This window comes from Phoxinus phoxinus, assembly GCF_949152265.1.
Source record: "Phoxinus phoxinus genome assembly, chromosome: 24".
Lineage (NCBI taxonomy): Eukaryota > Metazoa > Chordata > Actinopteri > Cypriniformes > Leuciscidae > Phoxinus > Phoxinus phoxinus.
This window is the reverse complement of record NC_136899.1, coordinates 16912016-16936028: the sequence shown is the minus strand read 5'-3', so window position 1 is coordinate 16936028 and position 24013 is coordinate 16912016. Positions and strand designations below refer to the sequence as shown.

The 24013-nt window shown below is 38.7% G+C and overlaps 1 protein-coding gene across 3 annotated transcripts in view; it reads left to right on the top strand.

Annotated features, from left to right (window-relative positions):
* Positions 1-7974: 7974 nt before the first annotated feature.
* lztfl1 (leucine zipper transcription factor-like 1) overlaps positions 7975-24013 on the top strand; it is a 43906-nt gene continuing 27867 nt past the window's right edge. The window contains exons 1-4 of one of the 3 annotated variants that reach the window (XM_079602511.1): positions 8027-8231; positions 9012-9136; positions 9246-9309; positions 9388-9440. In XM_079602511.1, coding sequence (XP_079458637.1) covers positions 8229-8231; positions 9012-9136; positions 9246-9309; positions 9388-9440 — 245 coding nt within the window. In that variant the 5' untranslated portion in view covers positions 8027-8228. Of the gene's footprint in view, positions 8232-9011; positions 9137-9245; positions 9441-24013 lie in introns of all 3 variants that reach the window. The other 2 variants (XM_079602509.1, XM_079602510.1) reach the window with 2 other exon arrangements.

Genomic DNA, 24013 nt, shown 5'->3' with positions numbered 1-24013 from the left:
TGTGCATTGAAGAATAACAATAAAAGTTTCATGCACTTTTTTTTGCCTTGCAATGCATTCAAGAACTAACTCATTCAACAGTGCATAAAAGATATTTGCAATGCAATCTGCGGTTGTATCGTTTGCTTATACGCTCAAGCGTTGTGCATTGAAGAATAACAATAAAAGTATCATGCACTTTGTTGCCTTTCAATGCATTCAAGAACTAACTCATTCAACAGTGCATTAATGATATTTGCAATGCAATCTGCTGTTGCATAGTTTGCTTATGAGCTCAAGCGATGTGCATTGAAGAATAACAATAAAAGTAAAATGCACTTCGTTGCATTCAAGAACTAACTCAGGCCAAAGTGCACTGAAGACATTTGCAGTGCAATCTGCTGTTGCATCGTTTGCTTATAAGCTCAAGAAATAACTCATTCAACAGTGAAGATATTTGCAATGCAATCTGCTGTTGCATTGCTTTACACATACGATTAAGCGCTGTGCATTGAAGAATGACAATAAAAGTATCATGCACTTTGTTTCTTTGCACTGCATTCAAGAACTAACTCATTCAACAGTGCATTAAAGATATTTGCAATGCAATCTGCTGTTGCATCGCTTTACACATACGATTAAGCGCTGTGCATTGAAGAATAACAATAAAAGTATCATGCACTTTGTTTCTTGAATGCATTTCAAGGCAACAAAGTGCATGATACATACTCATTGACTCATTCTGATGCTTCATAAGCCATATATGGCCATATCTGACCTATTGAACTTAATTGGTTTTAAATTATATAAACTTAGAGACTCCTTTTGATGTTAAATCAGCCATTTAGAATTCCATATTTGACCTACTGAACATATTTCTGGCCAAAGAGTCCTCAATCTTGAAGTTTCTATACACACTGAAAGACTCCTACTGATGCTTCATAAGTCCAATAGATTTACATATCAGCCCATTGAACTTATTTCTGGTCAAAGGGTCCTAATTGGTTTTAAACTATATAAACTTAGAGACTCCTGATGTTAAATCAGCCATTCAGAATTCCATATTTGACCTACTGAACATATTTTTGGCCAAAGAGTCCTCATCTTGATTTTTCTATACATACTCATTGACTCATTCTGATGCTCCATGAGCCATATATGGCCATATCTGACCTATTGAACTTATTTCCGGTTAAAGGGTCCTAAAAAAAAATAAAAAAAAATAGACTACTTTTGATAAAAAATCTGCCATACAGAGTCTTTGAATTCTGTATACAGAGGTCACTTTTTGACTTAATGGTCATATTCCTGGCCAAAGAGTTCCTGAACATTAACTTGCTATTCGTAAAGATTGACTTGTGATGTTATATTAGCCATACAGAAGTCCATATTTGACCCAAGGAAAATATTTTTGGCCAAAAAATCCTCAATCTTGAACTTTCCATACATACTCATAGACAACTTCTGATGCTTAATTAGCCATATTGAAGTCCATTTAGAAGTCCATATCTTGACGGATTGAACTTATTTCTGGTCAAAGGGTCCTAATTGGTTTTAAACTATATAAACTTAGAGACTACTGATGTTAAATCAGCCATTCAGAATTCAATATTTGACCTACTGAACATATTTTTGGCCAAAGAGTCCTCAATCTTGAAGTTTCTATAAATACTCATTGACTCATTCTGATGCTTCATAAACCATATATGGCCATATCTGACCTATTGAACTTATTTCCGGTTAAAGGGTCCTAAAAAAAAATAAAAAAATATATATAGACTACTTTTGATGAAAAATCTGCCATACAGAGTCTTTGAACTCTGTATACAGAGGTCACTTTTTGACTTAATGGTCATATTCCTGGCCAAAGAGTTACATGAACATTAACTTGCTATTCATAAAGATTGACTTGTTGTGATGTTAAATTAGCCATACAGAAGTCCATATTTGACCCAAGGAAAATATTTTTGGCCAAAAAATCCTCAATCTTGAACTTTCCATACATACTCATAGACAACTTCTGATGCTTCATTAGCCATATTAAAGTCCATTTAGAAGTCCATATCTTGACGGATTGAACTTATTTCTGGTCAAAGGGTCCTAATTGGTTTTAAACTATATAAACTTAGAGACTCCTGATGTTAAATCAGCCATTCAGAATTCCATATTTGACCTACTGAACATATTTTTGGCCAAAGAGTCCTCATCTTGATTTTTCTATAATGAGTATGTATGGAAAGTTCAAGATTGAGGATTTTTGGGCCAGAAATATTTTCCTTTGGTCAAATATGGACTTCTGTATGGCTAATATAACATCACAACAAGTCAATCTTTATGAATAGCAAGTTAATGTTCAGGTACTCTTTGGCCAGGAATATGACCATTAAGTCAAAAAGTGACCTCTGTATACAGAATTCAAAGACTCTGTATGGCAGATTTTTCATCAAAAGTAGTCTATATATATATATATATATTTTTTTTAGGACCCTTTAACCGGAAATAAGTTCAATAGGTCAGATATGGCCATATATGGATTATGAAGCATCAGAATGAGTCAATGAGTATGTATAGAAACTTCAAGATTGAGGACTCTTTGGCCAAAAATATGTTCAGTAGGTCAAATATGGAATTCTGAATGGCTGATTTAACATCAGGAGTCTCTAAGTTTATATAGTTTAAAACCAATTAGGACCCTTTGACCAGAAATAAGTTCAATGGCCTGATATGTATATCTATTGGACTTATGAAGCATCAGTAGGAGTCTTTCAGTGTATATAGAAACTTCAAGATTGAGGACTCTTTGGCCAGAAATATGTTCAGTAGGTAAAATATGGAATTCTGAATGGCTGATTTAACATCAGGAGTCTCTAAGTTTATATAGTTTAAAACCAATTAGGACCCTTTGACCAGAAATAAGTTTAATCCGTCAAGATATGGACTTCTAAATGGACTTCAATATGGCTAATGAAGCATCAGAACTTGTCAATGAGTATGTATGGAAAGTTCAAGATTGAGGAATTTTTGGCCAGAATGAGTCAATGAGTCTTATATCAATCATTACATTGTGCAACAAAGAGCAAACCCCCGAAAGCAAACCTCAGAAACTTCCTGTGATGAGGATGGATAGACACATGGAAGTACGCGTCCTTCAAGTCTATTGTGACAAACCAGTCCTCGGACTGAATCTGTGACACAATCTGTTTTAGCGTAAGCATTTTGAACTTGAGTTTCTGAACTCTGCTGTTTAAATGACGCAGGTCTAGAATCGGACGCAACCCTCCATCCTTCTTCGGAACGATGAAGTAACGGCTGTAAAACTCTGACTCTCTGCTGGTAGGAGAAACCTTCTCTATAGCTCCCTTTTGAAGAAGCGTCAGTACTTCCTGCTCCATGACCAGAGCCTGCTCTGGGTCCACTACTGTGGAGAGGACCCCTAGAAATCTGGGTGGACGAAAACCGAACTGAATTCTGTAACCCTTTTCTACTATACGCAGGACCCACTGAGAAATATTTGGCAGAAGTTCCCAGGCTGCCAGAAATTCCGCTAAGGGAACCAGTCTCTCGAGACTGGCCTCTGGATTTGGTTGAACAGTCACTTCGGCGCCCTGAAACGGCAAACCGGCAGGGAACAACCGAACTGACCGCTCCACGACCCTCCTCGGAGGATCGTATGGGGACGCTGACACCACGGTGCCCTGTAACGGCGAACCGGCAGGGAACAACCGTTGTGGCAGCGCTGCGACTTTCCTCAGAAAGTCGCCCCCCAGAGGGCGCCGAGGAGGAACGATTTCTCGAAACCGTCCCTCCCCGGAGGGGACCACCCTCAGAAGTTTGACACCATAGGCGTCAGGACTTCTTCTTCTTAGACCAAGCCTTCTTAGATATGACAGTCCTCAGATCTTGCCTATCACCAGATGGCCTGGCCTGCGACCGCCACCCAGACCCCCCAGGTTGTGGAGGAGCCCGAGCGGCGACGCTACGTTTCTGTTGCACTCTGTGCTGTGAGGAGCTCGTAGACGGCCGAGGCTGCTCTGATTTAATGATTTTACGAAAAGCAGTCTCGGGGGCATCAGATCGGCGAGGAAGAAACTTCTGGAACGCTGCAGATTGCTTTTTTGTTTCTTGAAACCTATCAACGACACAATTTATAGCATCGCCGAACAGACTTGTAGGAGAAAGCGGGGCGTCCAGAAGAACAGATCTATCTTTATCTTTGATTTCAGAAAGATTTAACCATAAATGGCGCTCCGTGGCTACCAGGGCTGCCATAGACCGGCCCACTGATTTGGCCGTCTCCTTGGTGGCACTGAGAGATAAATCTGTCGCGCGACGCAATTCTCGAATTGCGTCAGCACTAACTTCCTCACTTTGATCGATATCCCTCAGCAGGTCGGCTTGATAAGCTTGCAAAATAGACATTGTATAAAAGCACGCTGCTGCCTGACCTGCTGCCGAAAACGCTTTACCCACAAACGATGATGTAGCTTTTAATGGTTTAGTGGGTAATGTCGGGGCTTTCAGTGATGACGCTGACTCGGGAGAGAGATAGCTCGCAATCTCTTCAGCCTGAGGCATTGTCACATAACCAAAATCTTTAATACCTTTAACATTACTATAAATAGATGTTTGGGGATTAAAAACTCTGAAAGATACTGGTTTATTCCACGATTTCGACACCTCAGTGTGGAGATCGGGAAAAAACGAGAGTTCCCGACGGGGAGGCTGTGATCTAGATGGAAAATAGCGATCATCTATTAAACTCTTTTTAGAATCACATTCAAAATCATCGGCTGGCCAGTCAATATTTAATTTAGCTACAGCGCGAGATAAAACCTCCATAAGCTCCTCATCACCAGAGGTATGAGCTGGCGAAAACTCATAATCCCCTGTATTAACACTGACAGCGTCCAATTCCTCGGAACTGGATAGCTGCGGCATTGGTGCCTCAACCCGGGGAGAAGAAACCGCAGGGCGGGCTTCCCCCTGGGCAGAGACACTGGATCCAGCAGGTAAAGGCTGAGATAGGGCGGTGCCCGTCTCAAACCCCGCTGCTAGATCCATCTGCAAACCCCAAGATACGTTTCGTACCTCGGGGAGCGCAGACCGAACCGTCCTCCTCAAAGAACGCCCGGCGAGAGCGGCGCGTCCTCACGGACAGCAGCTCGCAATGCTCACAGTCAGCTCCCTCGAGAACTGACTGGGCATGCTCCACTCCCAAACAAGCAACACAAAGCTGATGTGTGTCCCCACCCGTGATGTAACGAGGGCAGGGAACAACACAATGCTTGAAATCTTGCTTGCTCGCCATAATATATATTCCCCGACGTCCACACAGTTTAATCCAAAGCCGACACTTGTCAGAATTTGACTTCAGTTTTGGGAAGGGAAAAAAACGGACACCCCCCTCCAACCTCTCTGGGAAACGCGTATATGTGTTACAAATGCCCCAGGCACAACGTTTAACCATATTTTTGATACAACTACGACGGTAATAGCCTGCCGAGACCAAAAATACGAGACTCCTGTGTTAAAGTCAATGGAGCGCTGTGAAAAAGTGTTGGACCTCTGTGGGTCCTCTCGTCCTTGGCTGCGCTGTGATTGGTCAATCTACATTCTAGGGCGTGGCTTAGCCAAAGGCGAATTCCATAGACTGTAAAAAAATATGGACGTAGTGTCCGTGACGTCCCCCGTAGGTTTCTGAAGAGCATTTTTGAAGCCTAAAGTGGGCGAAGCCGGCCATCGCCAACTTGGCCTCGCGTCACCGCTCGTCACTCCCGGATAACAGAATATGGGCAAAGAGGCGGAGCTGAGGAGCCTGGCTATCTGAAACCACGCCCACCTAACGCGACGTTATGGAGTAAGCGCAGGCTTGGGAGCTAATGCTATATGCTACTCACAGTACCAAGTCTGTGACTCCACAGGGCCTCGCGCTAAAGTGACAGTTGATGATTAAAATCAGAATGCCAATTAAAAGGTCCTGTTTTGCCCTTCGAAATATTATAATAGTTAAAAGACAGCTACAAGTGAGACTGTGTATCGTGATTCTGTACAGCTAAGTTATTCTGCTAGTTGAAAATGTATTATGCAGTAACTTTACAATATTACTCTGAGAGTGTGTGTGACCGTGATTATGTGCATACATGTCAGTCTCTCTTTTTTACAGTCTATGGTCCGTCAGCTCGGCATCGCTCGTCAAGTTCGTAGAGAGCTTTATTATTCAGTCCATTTTAAATTCTGATTTTGGCCGCATCTCAATTCTCAAATGGGTCAAAACATAGATATATTACCTATGAAGTTCAAGTAAATGCGCTAGAAATCCGCGCTCATTCAAGGATGTGCATTTTTGCATGGACGGAGAAAGCACCGACACCTGCAGCATTTCATCTGACAGTAACGTTACATAAGCATGTTATAATCTGTTCCAGAGCAACGGTACCGCAGAACGAGTGTAGCCTTAATATCGATAGACGGTTAAATCTGAAAACTCCAAAAAGCAACAAAATTGTCAGATATCCATTAGTGCATGTTCACAGAGGAAAACAACTGGAATACAGCTGGTTGTTCTCTCGAACGATACTCGACGACAACGGCGGAATCCAAAGGCGTGGGCGAGGTAATGGGTGTATTAAATTATATTAAATAATCCCGAAAAAAAGCACAAACACGGCAGTCGGCAGAGATGGCAAGTTCAGCAGCTGGAATTTGCTGAGGTGAAGTGACGGCTAACCGGCTAGCATTGACATCATTGTGAATCCACCTGTCACTCAAAAGTGGACACACCCTTATTTTTGCAGAACTTTAAATATTAATCAACTAAACGGGTGAGTTATAAAAAAAATTCACCCCCCTCACAGTTGTTATGAAGGGCAAAATTAGCTGTATAGACCAAAGCCACAGAGTGAACCAGGCTGCAGATATGTTTTTTTCTGCTGTAAAGTTGGGCATTTTAACATGGGGGAGATACAGATTTGACTCACTTCTGCAGCCAGCCTCAAGCGGCCAGTCGATGAATTGCCGTTTAATTCACTTCCGTGTTGGTTTCAAGAGAAAGTCAGGGAGTTTGCCGCTTGGCGAATTCACAAAAAGGGTTTTTCATATTTAAAAGGTTGTAGTATGTTCCTAGTGACAAGACTGGCTTACTACAGGTGATATTTTGCATTATTCACCTGTAGTAAGCCAGTCTGGTCACTAAGAACGTACTACAACCTTTGGAACATGAAGGTTAGAAGCTTAGAAGTTAATTAGAGTATTTTTTTATGGAAAAAAATATTGTTACTGTATACATGAAGTATTTCATGTATACATGAGGTATTGGCACAATTTCACCTGTAGTAAGTGAGTCACTAGAAACATACTACAACCTTTTAAATATGAAAAAATAAATAAAATAAAAAACCTTTTGGTGAATTACAGTAACTTTTTATAAAAATAATAGTTCACTGTACAAGCGAGATATTGACAGAAGCTCAAATACAGCAAGTCAGTCTTCCCCCAAAAAGATATTTGCATTTAATTGGACAGCCTGACTTACTGTATATATGAGCTTCTGTCAATTTCTCGCTTGTACTGTAGTACAGTAAACAATATTTTTATTTAAAAACAATGTAATGTTTTTTTTTTCATGTCAGGTTGTAGTACATTACTGACTTACTATAAGTGAGATTTTGCATTACTCACCAGTCATAAGTCAGTCTGGTCACTAGAAACATACTACAACCTTTGAAACGTAAAAAAAAAAAAAAAAAACACCTTTTGGTTAATTACAGTAATTTATTTTATTTCTAAAAATAACAGGTTACTTGCATAGGCATCGTACCTAACAAAACTATTTTCAGTGAATAATGTTAGAATTACCCACCTACCCCAACTGTGGACTTTGCTACTACAAAAATTACCTATAAACTAAGCCAAAAATCTTTGTTTTGTAAAAAGTTTTGCTTCAGTTTTGATACCAGTTTAGGCCCACAAATGTCCGTGTGCAGCGCGCCCTCTGCCGTCAGCAAATCTCTCTCCAGTGTGATTAGTAACACAGCAACGCTGTTCCGTTTCCAAGCGCAACCCAAAAGCAAAACAGTAGCTGCTACTCTTCTCGCCACCGTTCATTGCAAATCTTTCAGTCGTGAACATCATTCCCACTTTATTTTCAGTGCCTTCTGAAGCTCGAGCCTTATGCTAACACACTATATTTAATTCTAGAGTCGTTTATTTTCACTCCTTGTCACGATAAAACTCCGCATCACCCTGCTGTAATGGTAAGTAGCTTAGCCAGCTAACATGAGCTAATCTGATGGGAAACTAGATAATAAATCATGTGTGTCTACATTTTACCAGTTTATTAGCATACGCGTTATTTATGAGTAATAAATTGATGCGATCTAAAAAATAAGCAGTTTAAGAGTGGGAAAAGAGTGAATACTAGCTAGCCCGATTTAGAAGATGACACCAGTAACTTAGGTTTTAATGTTTTCAGGCCATTGAAACCAGTAAATGCAATGTGAGTTCAGTGTTACACAATACTGATATATTTTCTGTATTATGAGCAATATACAACCATAAGCTATTCAGAAATCAGCGTAATTTGTGCGAAGGGGTTAACGTTAGGCCAGAGCAAACAGTAATCACTCCCCTCCCCTATATGTAATTATTTTTATATAATTAACCAGTAAAAGTGGTTTATTTAAATGCTGTTTTAATAAGAGACACATATAGACAATATAGACAACATACAATAAAACCATGTTCTGTGCTTAAAATGACTGATTTGGAAAATTCAACTATCACTTAAACTGCTAATTTGCATATTTGAGATAAGTGTATTCATTTAATTGTGTACATTTTTAAATCTTTGAACCCGATATGTAAGTCAGCTTCAAGGTTATTTGAATTTTACAATAATAATATTCTTATTGCTCTTAGTACAGTGAGTTGGTGTAAAAGTGTCATTCAGCCAGGAGAGGGCGCTGTTTCTCTGTACTAAGTTTTCTGCCACAAACTTTGTCTGTAAATACAATATTCTGTGGCTTTCCTTATAGGCTGATTTTGGGTTTAATGAGCACCATCAGAATGAGGTGATAAACTACATGCGCTTTGCCCGCTCTAAACGGGCCTTGAGACTGAAGACAATCGACTCCTGCTTCCAAGACTTGAAGGACAGTAGGTGAGAGAATGCAATCCTATGTCGTTTGTGTATTCGCAATAACTCTTTTAGTTTCCATCTTTAAATGTTTTTCTCTGACTTTCCGATCATCTCTACTTCCATATTAAAGGCTCATAGAGGAGACTTATACGGTGGACGAGGTGTCTGACATGCTTGACGGGCTGCAGGTGCTGGTGCGTGGAGAAGTGGAGATGGAACTCATAAACACAGCTCACACTAATGTGCTTTTGCTGCGACAACTCTTTTCCCAGGCGGAGAAATTCTATTTGAGACTGCAAACAGACATTTCTGAGTTGGAGAACAGGTGAGGAAAAGGATTTGTGGCTACTTCCATTTCATTGCAACTATTTTGAGGAGAAAGAAAACAAACGATCTGATAATAGAAATGTATAGAAGTATAGTAAAAGTCTTTTTCTTCTCACATAATAAAATAATTTTATAAATTTAACAAGGTTTCTGCGGTCCTTCTTAAAATTTCTTAAATTCTTTAAAAATAGTTAAAGGGCATATTGGAGATATTTTTTTTAATACAAAATGAATATATAACCTTGTATGAAAATACCATATGAAAAGTTAATGCAGGATTTAAAATGTTTTACAAGATGTGCGGACTACAAATTTAGTAGAAAAAGTGACTGATTCCTTGACTTTTTTTTTTTTAATCTGGGATATTACGTCACAAGAGGAAGTCGTTTGCCGTGCTCTGCTTTATCTCAGTGCAGAGTAGGTTGGTTTTCAGGAACGGTCGTGATTCAGTGTGTTTTCAGTTACACATTAGGTGTTTTTCGACATCGGCTGCGGCTGGATGTAACCGAGTGGCGAGAGTTGCCATGTGCAGGTACATCACGCTACATCACGTAACGTTAGTGTGGACGGATATTAACGAGTGTGACATACGCCTGATCAAAGCATATTTGTTTCTGTTATTGGTAAGTATCAATACTCCTAGATCAGTGGTTCCCAACCTTTTTTTGTCTGAGACCCCCTTTTTCCCATTAAAATATTTTAGGGCCCTGTACACTTCACATTTAATAATATTATCACTCTTGTAAGCTTGCAGCAAGGATGACAAAATATGTAGTTTTCAAACAAACGGTATGTTTACTATAACCAGATATGTTTATGCACAAATAATAGCCTATAATATTGAAAGTACAATAACAAAAACATCAGTAGGCCCTTTGTAATTTAAAAACGTAAGCCTAGGAGTAGCCTATAAATTGGCCCTATTTGAAATGCAATAACAAAAATATTCACACTGGTGTGTAGGTAAAAAAAAAAGAAAGAATATAGGCTATGACTAAATCACTGCTGTCTGGGGCCTCAATACCTGCATGTTATTTGTGAGGCTTTATCAATGTAAGGATTTATTTTTGACTTTTGGCGCTATAGCGACTTAGCGAGCGATAATAAACTTGCGTTTATTAACAGAATAATGCGTCTTTCGGAAGAACATTGTAGCCGGAACTACTTCTCTCTGTGTACGTCTATGACTAGTCACGCAGGTACTGGGCTACTCCGGAGCGGCATTGATCCGAACCAGTGTAAAATAGTCCCAATGTAAACTCGCTCATTATATATTTTCTTTACATTTTGAACAGAAAAAAGTTAAGGAGAGCTCGCCCACAGAGCTCGCTGAGGCCCCCTTGTGGGCCGCGACCCCCCTGTTGGGAATGTCCTAGATAAGAGCCACAAGAGCAATGACTGGCCTTCACAGCGGTCTCGTAAAACAGGTGCAGACAGTTGCCCCTGCGGCTGTCTGGAAGCACTGCATTATCCATCGACAGGCTTTAGCAACAAAAAGGATGCCCCAAGAATTGCGTGCCGTTCTTGATGAGGCTGTCAAAATTGTCAACCTAATTAAATTGCGTGCCTTAAACGCCCGTCTGTTCTCAATGCTCTGCAATGAGATGGGCGCTCAATTCCAGCAGCTGCTCCTAGGTCAGGTGGCTCTCTCGGGGCAAAGTCCTCACCAGGCTGTGCGATTTGCGCGAAGAAGTCCTCTTCCTCACTGAGATTAACTCCCCACTGGCAAAACATCTGGCAGACATGAACTGGCTAGCTAGGTCTCTCCGACATCTTCGATAGGATCTCCCTCAACACTTCTCTCCAGGGCAAAGAGTGCCACGTCTTTTCTGCACACGACCAAGTGTCTGGGTTCAGGAAAAAGCTAGACTTGTGGTGTGCTCCGCGAAATAATATAGAATTCATAGACAATCGGAAAAGTTTTTGGGGCAAACCTGACCTGTTGAAAAGAGATGGTATGCCTCCTGGGATGGTGCTGCTCTTCTCTCTAGTAATTTGGCTCATAGTCTTAGAGCTAAAACATGACAATCTGGGGCTCAGGTCAGGAAGCAGACAGACTGGCTTAACCGACCGTCTGCTAGCGGCCTCACGTCACCAAGGTCAGATAAATCCCATCACATAGAGACTCTTTCACCTAGATATCATCATATAGAGATTGTGTCTGTTCTCCGAATTTGGAAATCCAAAAAACGTTCAAACCCATCTAAGGTTAACAATTGAATTGGTGTTCAACAAATAAAAAACATATAATACGGATGAGCAAATGATAAAGCTTGGGTTGCTGAATATTCGATCTCTTACTTCAAAAGCGCTAATAGTTAATGATTGGATTTCAGATTATAACCTAGATGTGCTGTGTTTGACAGAAACCTGGCTAAAACCAAACGATTACATTGCTTTAAATGAGTCAACCCCACAAGATTTTGGTTATAAACATGAACCTCGTCTGAAACGCAAAGGAGGAGGTGTTGCTGTAATTTATAGTAATATTTTCAAAACCACTAAGAAATCTAGCTTTAAACATAATTATTTTGAAGTGCTGGTGCTTAATTTAAAAATATATAGTGTAAACGATAAATCACGTTTAAAAATTCTGCTGGCTACTGTATACAGGCCACCGGGGTACCATATAGACTTTATCAAAGAATTCGCGGACTTTCTATCAGAATTAGTATTGGCTGCAGATAAAGTACTAAATGTTGGTGATTTTAATATACACATAGATAATGAAAAAGATGCTTTGGGATTGGCATTTAAAGACATTGTAAACTCAATTGGAGTTTGACAACATGTGTCAGGACCTACTCATTGCCGTAATCATACTCTAGATCTAATACTATCACATGGAATAGATGTTGATGCCATTGAAATACTGCAGCAGAGCGATGATCTCAGATTATTATCGTGTCTCATGTAAATTACATTTAGCCAAGGCTGCAAAGCCGACTCCGTGTTATAAATATGTTAGACCTATCACTTCTGCCACTAAAGATTGCTTTATCAATAATCTTCCTAATCAGTTTCATCATCTCAGCATCCCGGATAGCTTAGAAGAACTTGATATTGCAACAGAAACTTTTAACTCTCTCTTTTCCAGCACTTTAAACACAGTTGCTCCGTTGCTTACAGAGTGGCTTTAAAAGCTGCTAGATCTGCTTATTTTTCAACCCTATTAGAAGAAAATAAACATAATCCTAGGTATTTATTTGAAACAGTGGCTAAACTAACAAAAAAAAAAGCTTCAAGCCCAGAAGCTTCCAAGAAACACAGCAGTAATGACTTTATGAACTTTTTCACTTATAAGATCGATAATATCAGGGACAAAATTATAACTATGCAACCGTCTAATACAGTATCGCATCAGGAAGTGCATTGTAGTCTCCCTGAGGGAAATTTTGATTCATTCATTGCTATAGGAGAGGAAGAATTTTGCAAACTCGTCAAATCATCTAAATCGACAACTTGTATGTTAGACCCTATACCGACTAAGCTACTGAAAGAGATGCTTCCAGATGTCATAGAGCCTCTTCTTAATATCATTAATTCATCTTTGTCTCTAGGATGCGTACCAAAAACCTTTAAGATAGCTATGATTAAACCGCTTGTTAAAAAAAACGCAACTTGATCCTACAAAACTAGTCAATTACAGGCCGATCTCGAATCTGCCTTTCCTGTCAAAGATATTAGAAAAAGCAGTATCCTCACAACTGTGTTCTTTTCTAGAAAGAAATGATATCTGCAAGGATTTTCAGTCCGGATTTAGACCGTACCATAGTGCCGAGACAGCTCTCGTTAGAGTCACAAATGATTTGCTCTTATCATCCGATCGTGGTTGTATCTCTTTATTAGTGTTACTTGATCTTAGTGCTGCATTTGACACCATTGACCACAACATCCTTTTAAATAGACTTGAACATTATTTTGGCATTAGTGGAATTGCACTAGCATGGTTTAAATCATACTTATCTGACCGTTATCAGTTTGTAGCAGTAAATGAAGAGATGTCTTATCAATCACAAGTTCAGTATGGCGTTGCGTTTTGCTCGTGTTTTTTTTTAGCAATGCAAAATAAACTCAAAATGCTCTGTTAATTTTGATCTTTCATTTTCGTGTTATACATCAATCGATCCAGTTCAGTTTAAATTTTTTTTCTGTATACTCACAATAAAAATAAAATAAAGTTTTTTGCTTTTTGCCAAATAAAGAAAAATGAACATGATGCGAGTTCTGCACTCTCTCTGTCAATGAACTCCAATTTGAAACGCATTCGAAAATGATCTGTAACTCCACGAAAATTCAGTCAAACAGGCAAACATACCCACGGGCATAAAGCTTGAGATCGCATCTTTCAAATTAAGTAATTTATATATAAAAAAAATATTCTCAGCTTCTGTAATCTGTATGAAAAGAGAGCGATTCCAGTCGAGCTCATTACGAGCTCATTGACTTTAATTCGTTCACGCCTACTCGCGGAGCGCGTTATTCACAAGATAATGTGTTAAGCCATCAATGCAAAACAGGTAAACGCCCCCAAGCAAATGCTTTAAGTTTCATCATTCAGTCACCTGCGCGTTGGGAAGATGGCACGATACAATAATATTCTTCAACTTTTTTAAAAGGAATGGAGCTTCATCACTACCTACGCCTGCAACTCGGAGTGCGCTTAGCAACACATTCAGAAATCAGAAAAGAGTAAGTAGGCTACATATTTACCCACTATTATTACAGATATTTTACAAATATTTTCACAAATTAATATGGACAAAATGTTGTTTTTACTGGTTATCTAAGGCCAAATTAGAACCTGGAATTGATATTTTTCCCGCAGTGCTGAATGAGAAGAGCCATTAATATGATTAATAAACTATTGTTTTCTAAGTCGGCTAAAAACATCTCCATCTCCGCTGTTAAGCAGATGCGCTTTTAGAGAGAAATGCTCCTTTCATACGCATTACATAATCAGAATGTATTAGCTTTCTTTAAAGTGGACATTTCAAGCTTTAGCCTACATAGGCTGTATTTTGTTTCAGTTCTCGCGCTCCAGTTCACGGAGATCATGAAAGCGCGCCTGATTGTTTTATTTTATTTTACAAAAGCACAACGCTTTCTTGTTATTGTGAGTTTACACAAATAAAAGTAGTTGCGAATAATGTATTATTGTTTTCTGTATGACCAGAAATGATAAGAGTAGGCTATTTTAAGTGGTTTCCACTGTTGATAGGAAAATGCAAGTGTTCGCGTCCGCGGCTCCGTGCCATGTAGTGCGCGCTCCACACAAACCCTTGGATATGCGTCAAAATCTTGTGTTTATTTGTGATAATCTTAGCCCTGTATTATTATTGTCTAACCCGTATTATGAATGACATTTGACGAATTGCTTTGTTCCTTTTTTGGATAAAAGCGTCTCTAAATATGTAGCCTAATAAATGTTTTAATAATGATGATAATTATTATTATTATTTGCATACACGGATCCCAAACACACCGCGTCTTCTAAGTCAGGTGACTGTAAATGCGCAAAAACTGTTTCCATTGCAGTTTTGCGAAATATTCCTTTTTGCACAGTTGGTCGCAAGATCTGTGTGCTTTGCAAAGGACAGCTTGGTAAAAGGCAGGACACACCTTGGAAATGCCAGGCATGTAATGTTCACTTGTGTCTTCAGTTGAACATTTAGTTCCTCCACATAGAGGAATTACAAGAAGAAAGATTGAAAAACAAAACCTTTGAATCTCTTTGTTTAGGCTTGCCTTATGATGGGCCATTGGGGGTGTGTCTGTCACACCCTGGGTCTGAATCTCATTAATATTGATGGGCCATTACCACTTAATGCATAAACCTCTTCTGACAAAAAAACGGTCTTACAAAGTTTAAATCAATGTATTTTTTTATGTAAACGATTAGGCAGGATGGTTTACACATCATTTTGAAGCCAGAACTCGAAGCGACAACATCCATTAGTTTTGTGGTCTATTTCAGCAACTTTCATTTTTATTTTTTTCAATAACCACGAATAAACATTATTCTCTTAAAAATACAAACATGTACATACATGTTGCTCACATATTATGGTAGCCCCGTTTGTGCTATATAGAGTGAATTTACACCTTTGCCATTAACATGTTTATAAATAACTGAAAAAATCACAAATATCAGGGCATTTCAAAACATCCCAAGGGCCCCAAAAACACCTTGGTCCCCAGAGGGTTAATAATACCTAGAATATCAAAATCGACTGCTGGCGGTAGATCCTTTTCCTATTTAGCACCAAACTTTGGAACAGTCCTCCTAACATTGTCTGAGACACAGCAGACACACTATGTCAGTTCAAAGCTAGATTAAAGACACATCTCTTTGACCTAACATTCACATAATGCATTATAGACTTCTATAACTCAATGTTAGGCTGCATTGATTAGGTCAGCCGGAACTGGGAACACTTCCCTCAAATTCTAATGTACTCGTTACATCATAAGAAGAATGGCAACTGCGCTAATTTTAGTGTCTTTGTTTATCCCGAGGTTTTCCCGCAGCCTGCCGGATCCAGGCCGTATCCAGATCTGATGAAGGACCTTCGCCTGGACCCGATGACAACGCAGTGCTGAAGTGCCAACTAGCCTCTCCCTATGGAGGATCCCATTATCAGTCTACAGATAAAGCATTGTTGAAAATTCGCGTATCTACCCCGTAGTGATAAAATAAAATTCTGTATCAAATTTATAGGCAGGACAAGTGTTTTGTATAGGCTTGGTTTGTAGAGGATTACAAACATTTTAACAATGTAGATTGTTTCAAAGCAGCTTTACAGAGATAAACGGATAATTTAAGGTAACAGAGATTGTTTTGGCTTTATAGCGGTTCTTGAATAATGTTATTTTCCAGCTAAAGTTAGTTTTGATTGATTCACTTTCGTCAAAATGATCATTTGTTATTAAATTAGGGGCCATTAAGACGACACCGCTCTCTCTAAACAGACTTTAAACGCGAACCTGTGATAAATGCTGATGGCGCTCACGTGCACATAAAGAATTAATTCTATAGTTATGCGCATTTGAATATATGTGCGCAGGTTTGTAATTCCCTACAAACCATGCCTAAACAAAATACTTGTCTTGCCTATACATTTTTATACAGAATTTTATTTTATCACTTCGGGGTAGATACGCAAACCGAATTTTCCCACAGCGCTTTATCTGTAGAGTGGTAAAGGGATACTCCATAGGGAGAGGCTAGTTGGCACTTCAGCACTGCGTTGTCATCGGGTCCAGGCGAAGGTCCTTCATCAGATCTGGATACGGCCTGGATCCGGCACGCTGCGGGAAAACCTCGGGGATAAACAAAGAGACTAAAATTAGCGTAGATGCCATTCTTCTTGTGAATGCTAGGTCAAAGAGATGTGTCTTTTGAACTGACAGAGTGTGTCTGCTTCCCGGACAATGGTAGGAAGACTGTTCCAAAGTTTTGGTGCTAAATAGGAAAAGGATCTTTGATATCTAGGTATTATTAACTGGCCGGAATTTTGAGATCGCAATAGACGTGAAGGACTATGATGCGTTAAGAGCTCGCTCAAGTACTGCGGAGCTAAACCATTTAGTGCTTTGTAAGTAATCAGGAATATTTTAACATTTATACGATATTTAATAGGCAGCCAATGCAGTGTTGGCAGAACCGGGCTAATATGATCATACTTCCTGGTTCTGGTAAAAACTCGAACTGCTGCGTTTTGAACTAGCTGTAGTTTGTTTATTAACCCTCTGGGGTCTGAGGTGTTTTCTGGGTCCTGGAGGTGTTCTGACATGCTCTGACATTTGCGCTTATTTCTGTTACTTGTGACATTTTCACAACAATTACACAACAACGAAAATAAATATAGGCCTAATATAAGTCATAATCGAATGGGCTTCAGAAAGTGCACATGCAGCAAAAAAGAAAAGAAAAAGGAAAGGATGTCTTCGTTGCTGAGACGCTTCGCGCGCAGCCTTCAGCTTGCACTTAACTTTATTTGGGTCATCTTTAACCTTCTCGAAATAGGCTACTCCCACACTTTTGATGATTTTTTAGAAGCCATTGTGAGCCAATAAATCCGTAAATGCTAACAAATGCGGTCCGAACGTTACAGGCATGTAGTGTGCTGCTGCTCATTGGTTACATAACACTCAGCGCCGCCGCTCCCACCACGCACATCACGCGCTGTGCCCAAGAGCTGAGGGGGCACCAAAAAAATAGCATAATGAAAAATCAATAATTATAATGCTGATATTATTTCAGTATAGAAATACAGACATCCCAAAGGAAATTCCGGGAGTCTCCCGCATACTGATAGCGGCTCACTGATGCCCGCGAATTAGTTAAAATCTCCGGAATCTAGAGCGAGCGCGCCCGCGAGACAGAGACTGTGCTCCAAACTGCGTAGCGCGTGCACGGCAGATAGGGAGAAGCAAGTCCGCGCGCGTGTTCCTCATGAAGACGAAGTTTGTCGGGGTAGGGGGCATCATAAATAAATTATGCAATTATGCTTAGGGCACCAAAATGGCTAGCAGCGTGGCGATATGGCTAGTAGCGGCTCTGATAACACTTCCCTACTATTCGACCATGAGGTTCATAGTCGAATCAGACCTTTCCGAATCGAATCGTCGAATCCTCGACTATTAGAAGTCAGCCCTAGATAATAACCATACTTATTATTTCTTCACAAGACTTTTGAAAATTGTATCATATAGCCTAGAATATTTGCTTCAAAACTATGTGAAAATCATCCTGCATACTCAGTCAGGTAAGACAATATATTGATTTAAAATTTGTTAGACATGTTTTGTGTAAGAAAGCTGTATGCGAGGAGGCGTTAATATCCCATGCATATTGAGAGTTTCACACCTGAGAAAGACGAAGACCCTCCCATAATGGCCCTATTAGGAGCTCTCAGGCACATCATTATGAGGCACAAAGAATAACTGCATTTAAAAAAGAATGGCTTTTTGGGATTTATTTACAACACAACATAATCCAAAGATACACAAAAAGGACAAAAAAAAATCACATTATTGAACACACTGATCACACCTTTGTGCCATTCCTGAAACATAGGTGTCATACATACCTGTCATTTCCATGTTGTTTGATTTTTCATTTTACCATGTAGGCCTACATGTACAGAGAATCATGTGAATGTTTAAGTCAGCAGGACTCCATCAGTGGTCTCTCATCTGGTCCCTGTAAAAAAACTAAACTAAACAAAAACGAAACAACTGTGAACATGGTGATATCAAGATAAACTATCGAACCGCCGTCGTGGCCGTTTTATGGTTTTGCGTCGGGTTGCGTTGTATCGCGGTGCATTTCACCGCCATAACGCTAGGGGGGTGTGTGGTTTGCGAATCTCTTTGCTAGTTTGTTTTGGTTCCGTGCGCCGGTTCCACTTTTTCATTTCCGACAATGGCGAGCGAAAGAGAGAGAGTGTTGTTGCAGCTGGAGCTAATCGACGTTGAACAACAAAAATGATTTTATTGCAAATGTTTAATCGCAGAAAAAAATAAGAAATAAGCGGGAGGGGGAAACTGGAAAAGCTACACTGGAAATTATGTATAATCTGACCAATCACAGCCCTTGTGGTCTGCGTCGCTTCGACGTGAGTTACAATTTTTTGGAGGTGCACGCCGAGCTACGGCGGAGGGATCGGAGAGGGGTTCGCGAAGACGCAGAGGGGTCTGCGGGGGTACGCCGTCGATTCGACGCAGAAGCATAAAACAGGCTTTAATCCGGACTGGAAATTCTCACAGATATCATTTCTTTCTAGAAAGGAACATCGTTTGTGAGGATACTGCTTTTTCTAATATCTTTGACAGAAAAGGCAGATTCGAGATCGGCTGTAATTACTAATTTTGTATGATCAAGTTGCGTTTTTTTAACAAGCGGTTTAATCATAGCCAGCTCAAAGGTTTTTGGTACGTATCCTAGAGACAAAGACAAGTTAATGATATTAAGAGGAGGATCTATGACTTCTGGAAGCATCTCTTTCAGTAGCTTACTCTTTCGGTATAGGGTCTAACATACAAGTTGTCGATTTGGATGAATTAACGAGTTTGCTAAATTCTTCCTCTCCTATAGCAATAAATGAATCAATTTTTTCCTCAGGGAGACTACAATGCTCTCGCTGATGTGATACTGCAGTAGACGATTGCGTAGTTATAATTTTGTTCCTGATATTATCGATCTTATAAGTGAAGAAGTTCATAAAGTCATTACTGCTGTGTTGCTTGGAAACTTCTGGGCTTGAAGCTTTCTTTTTTGTTAGTTTAGCCACTGTTTCAAATAAATACCTAGGATTTGTTTATTTTCTTCTAATAGGGTTGAAAAATAAGCAGATCTAGCAGCTTTTAAAGCCTCTCTGTAAGCAATCGAGCTCTCCTTCCATGAAATCCGAAATACCTCTATTTTTTTTCCTTCCAGTTGCGCTCCATTTTTCTGGCTACTCTCTTAAGGGCCCGGGTGTGCTCGTTGTACCACGGCGTTGGACTATTTTCTTTAATCTTCTTTAAGTGCAACGGTTGCAACTGTGTCTAAAGTGCTGGAAAAGAGAGAGTTCAAAGTTTCTGTTGCAATATCAAGTTCTTCTAAGCCATCCTGGATGCTGAGATGATGAAACTGATTAGGAAGATTATTGATAAAGCAATCTTTATCAATCTTTTAATGTCTTTAAATGCCAATCCCAATGCATCTTTTTCATTATCTATGTGTATATTAAAATCACCAACAATTAGTACTTTATCTGCAGCCAATACTAATTCTGATAGAAAGTCAGCAAATGATTTGATAAAATCTTTATGGTACCCTGTTGGCCTGTATACAGTAGCCAGCAGAATTTTCAAACGTGATTTATCGTTTACACTATATATTTTTACATTAAGCACCAATACTTCAAAAGAAGTATATTTAAAACTAGATTTCTTAGTGGTTTTGAAAATATTACTATAAATTACAGCAACACCTCCTCCTGTGCGTGTCAGACGAGGTTCATGTTTATAACCGTAATCTTGTGGGGTTGAATTGTTCCAAAAGGCCGTGGAGATGACCAGTTATGTGTGTTTTCAGGTTGCCGAGACTCAGTCCATTCTCCTCCAGATGTTCATCCAGCTCAGGAAACATCTCCACATTACTTTGTTCAATTTGCTCAGCCCATCTTTCCAGCTTTTTCACAAATGCATACATTTTCTCATTCATTGTCAAGATGTTTGTGTTTGGACCTTGTAATGAAAGATTAAGCATGTTAAGCCTTTCGAATATACAGGCCAAATAAGCAAGTTTTGACAACCAATCTGGATCTGTCAGGTTGTGCGCAAATTCAGATTTAGATTTCTCACGCAGTTCGTAAAGCCGGCCGTGTGCCTTCCTGCGAGATAATCACTGGACTTCGGTATGAAAAAGCAGCGCTTCGTGCTGCGAACCTAGGGTGGCTAGCAGTCTACTGGTTACTGGACGATCTAGCATCTTCTGTAATTTTGTCTGACCCAACCAGACGTCAGAGGGCAGAGTTAGTGTAAATGGCCTCTTTCAACAAGGCGGGCTATTTGCACTTTGTGTAAATAGCAAGCAAGAAAATTTATTTATTTATTTAGAAAAGGGACAGTGTACATTAATTAACATTCATAAATGTAAATGTACCCAAATTAGCCCGAAGGCTAGTTTTCATTGGTAGTCCCTTTGCCAGGTGTTATTAGGCTCTAAGCTAGAAGGAAGGGTTAAACATTACAACAATATACTACAACAATCATAAAACTGGAACTTGTAAACACCTCTGTAAAATACAATTAAACGTATTATACAATAATAATAAAAAATACTATATATATACACACACAATAAAAAAAAATTGTTATGAGTTAAATATGACTGATTAGGTCTATAATAAAATTAATAATAAGATTAATAATAATAATAGAGGAGACACATTAATGTTTACATTGTTGGTTATGAAGAAGCCATTTCTTAAGATTAAGCTTAAAAAAGTTAAGTGATGAACACTCTAATTGAGTGAGGAACAATATTCCACTGATGTGAAGCTCTATATGAGAAAACAGCTTGACCAAACGAGGTTTTCCACGTGGAATAATACAATCCGCTCTAATTGCACCTCTTGTAATTCTGTTTTCAATAGATTTAAATTGAATAAAAACAGCCAGAGGAGTAGGAGCCAAACCATGCATAATCTTATAAACTAAACAGACATTTTTTTAATTGATTAGATTTTCCCAGTTAAACAAGTTATACTTATTTAAAATGTGACGATGAAAACTGAATTGTTTTTTATCTAAAATTTGAAGGGCTTGTTTGTATAGTGATTCTAATGGTTTTAGGACTTTCAGATGAGTATTTGACCAGCTTGTCAAACAATATGTGACATGAGAAAGAATCATAGAATGGAAATATATCTTTGCTGCCTCATTTGATAAACAATTTCTAATGAACCTAAAATTATCCAAGTTAAATTTAATCTTTTTGCAAACTTTTTTTATGTGGGTATTAAAACCAAGACAGGAGTCTAGATGTACCCCTAGATATTTACATTCTGAAACAACCTGTATTCTTTCTCCTGAAATAAAAATGTCCTGCTTTGTATCGGGCCTATGTCCTTTAGAAAAGATCATACAAACTGTTTTTGACACATTTAACCTCAGAAAACTCTGATTGAGCCAGGATGTAACTTTTACCATGACGTCTGTCAAATTTTTTGCAACCTCTTCTGCATTTTTACCATGTGTAAAAATGACTGTATCGTCAGCGTACATTAAGATATTACATTGTTCACACTGCTGTGAACAAGGAAATGTTATTTATATAGCACTTTTTCAAACAAATCAATGCAGTTCAAAGTGCTTTACAGGCAAAAACAAAAACAAACAATAAATACAGTAGATAGTAGACCCAGTAAGATACCAAAATAAGAATAAAGTTTATAAGGATTTACTAAGGCATACAATAGCTAAAAATGAAGAAAACCATATGCAATATATAAAAAACATTATAAGATATTACAGGAAGGCCAGACTAAATATTGTTTTATGTTTTTAATTTAGACTTAAAACTATTAATATTTTCACCATGTCTTACTTCCTCTGGAGAATAAATAGACACTCCGTAACAAAATTGTCTTGGTTTTGTAATTGTTTTTAATTTTACTCATTATGCTAACCACTATACTGAATTAGAATATTTGAGGGGCTTAGGATGAGAAATGGAAGGCAGTACGCTTAATTTATCTCATGATCTCATATTTGTGACCCATGAACTCTTGCTCCACTGTCAGAGTCAAAACCACATCCTTCCTACTGCTCTGGTCGGGCCTCATGCTTAAAGGTCAGCTGAAAGTTATACTTTCACTCTCGAAGCTGGTAAATTTTTATGTTGATGATGAAGTCATCTGAGAGGTCATCAGGCTAGGACATCTGTAATGCCGTAGTGGTCTTAAGGCCTGTTCGCACCAAGGACAATAACTATACCAATAACAATAAAGATATTTTTCTAAAAATCATTCTAAATATAAAAGAATAGCAGAGTCCACACCACAACTATAACAATAATGGCACAGAGAAAAGGTATTATTGAAATCACTTGCAGAACAATTTTTTTCCAGCTGATGAATGTTAAAAATATTGACAGCCAATCAGAAACCATTCTGCTTTAAGAGCTGGAGCATTTAAAGTGGCAGATGACTAAACTGTACACGATTAGAATAAATAAAATGATATTGTCCACAGATGTGGACGCTAATATATAATATTTATTTTTATAGTTTTTTTACATTTATTTATAAAGAACCTTAAAAAACACAGTGTACCAAAGTGCTGTACAGATTCAAAGGAATTAAATAAAACAATAAAAATACAAAGAAAGAATTAATCAAATAAAACATGAGAAAGAGATTAAATAATATAAATGCATCTAATCCAAACCAATAGTCCTTACAAAGTAGCAAAGGCCTCATCAAACAAATACGTCTTAAGAGGGGTTTTAAACATGTTTGCAGAGGTAGATGTTCTGATATTGATGAACCTTGAAAAATTGATAGACATTGGTAAACCATTCCACAGCTTTGGGGCAGCAAATGAGAAAGAGCGATCTCCTTTCCCAATTTCAAAGAGCAGCTGGTCTTGGGATCTCAGAGATCTCTGTGAGCAACGAAAGTTTATAAGCTCAGAAATATATTTTGGTGCCAGTCCATGTACCACCTTGTACTTTATCCTAAATTGAACTGGTTGCCAGTGTAAAGACAAGAGGCCAGAATAGGGGAAATATGATACCTCTTTCTTGTGTTTGTCAGCAACCTTGCTGCTGCATTTTGTACCTGCTGAAGACGTGAGAGTGAAGACTGACTTACACCCAGGTACAAAGCATTGCAGTAATCAAGATGTGAAGAAATAGAAGCATGGACTAATTTCTCCAGATCACTGAAAGATAAGACATGATTTGAGTTTAGGCAATATTTTGCAGTTGATAGAAACTACTCTTCACAACTGAATTGATTTGTCTGTCAAACTTTAAATTTGTGTCAAAAATAAAACCATAATTCTTTAACATAA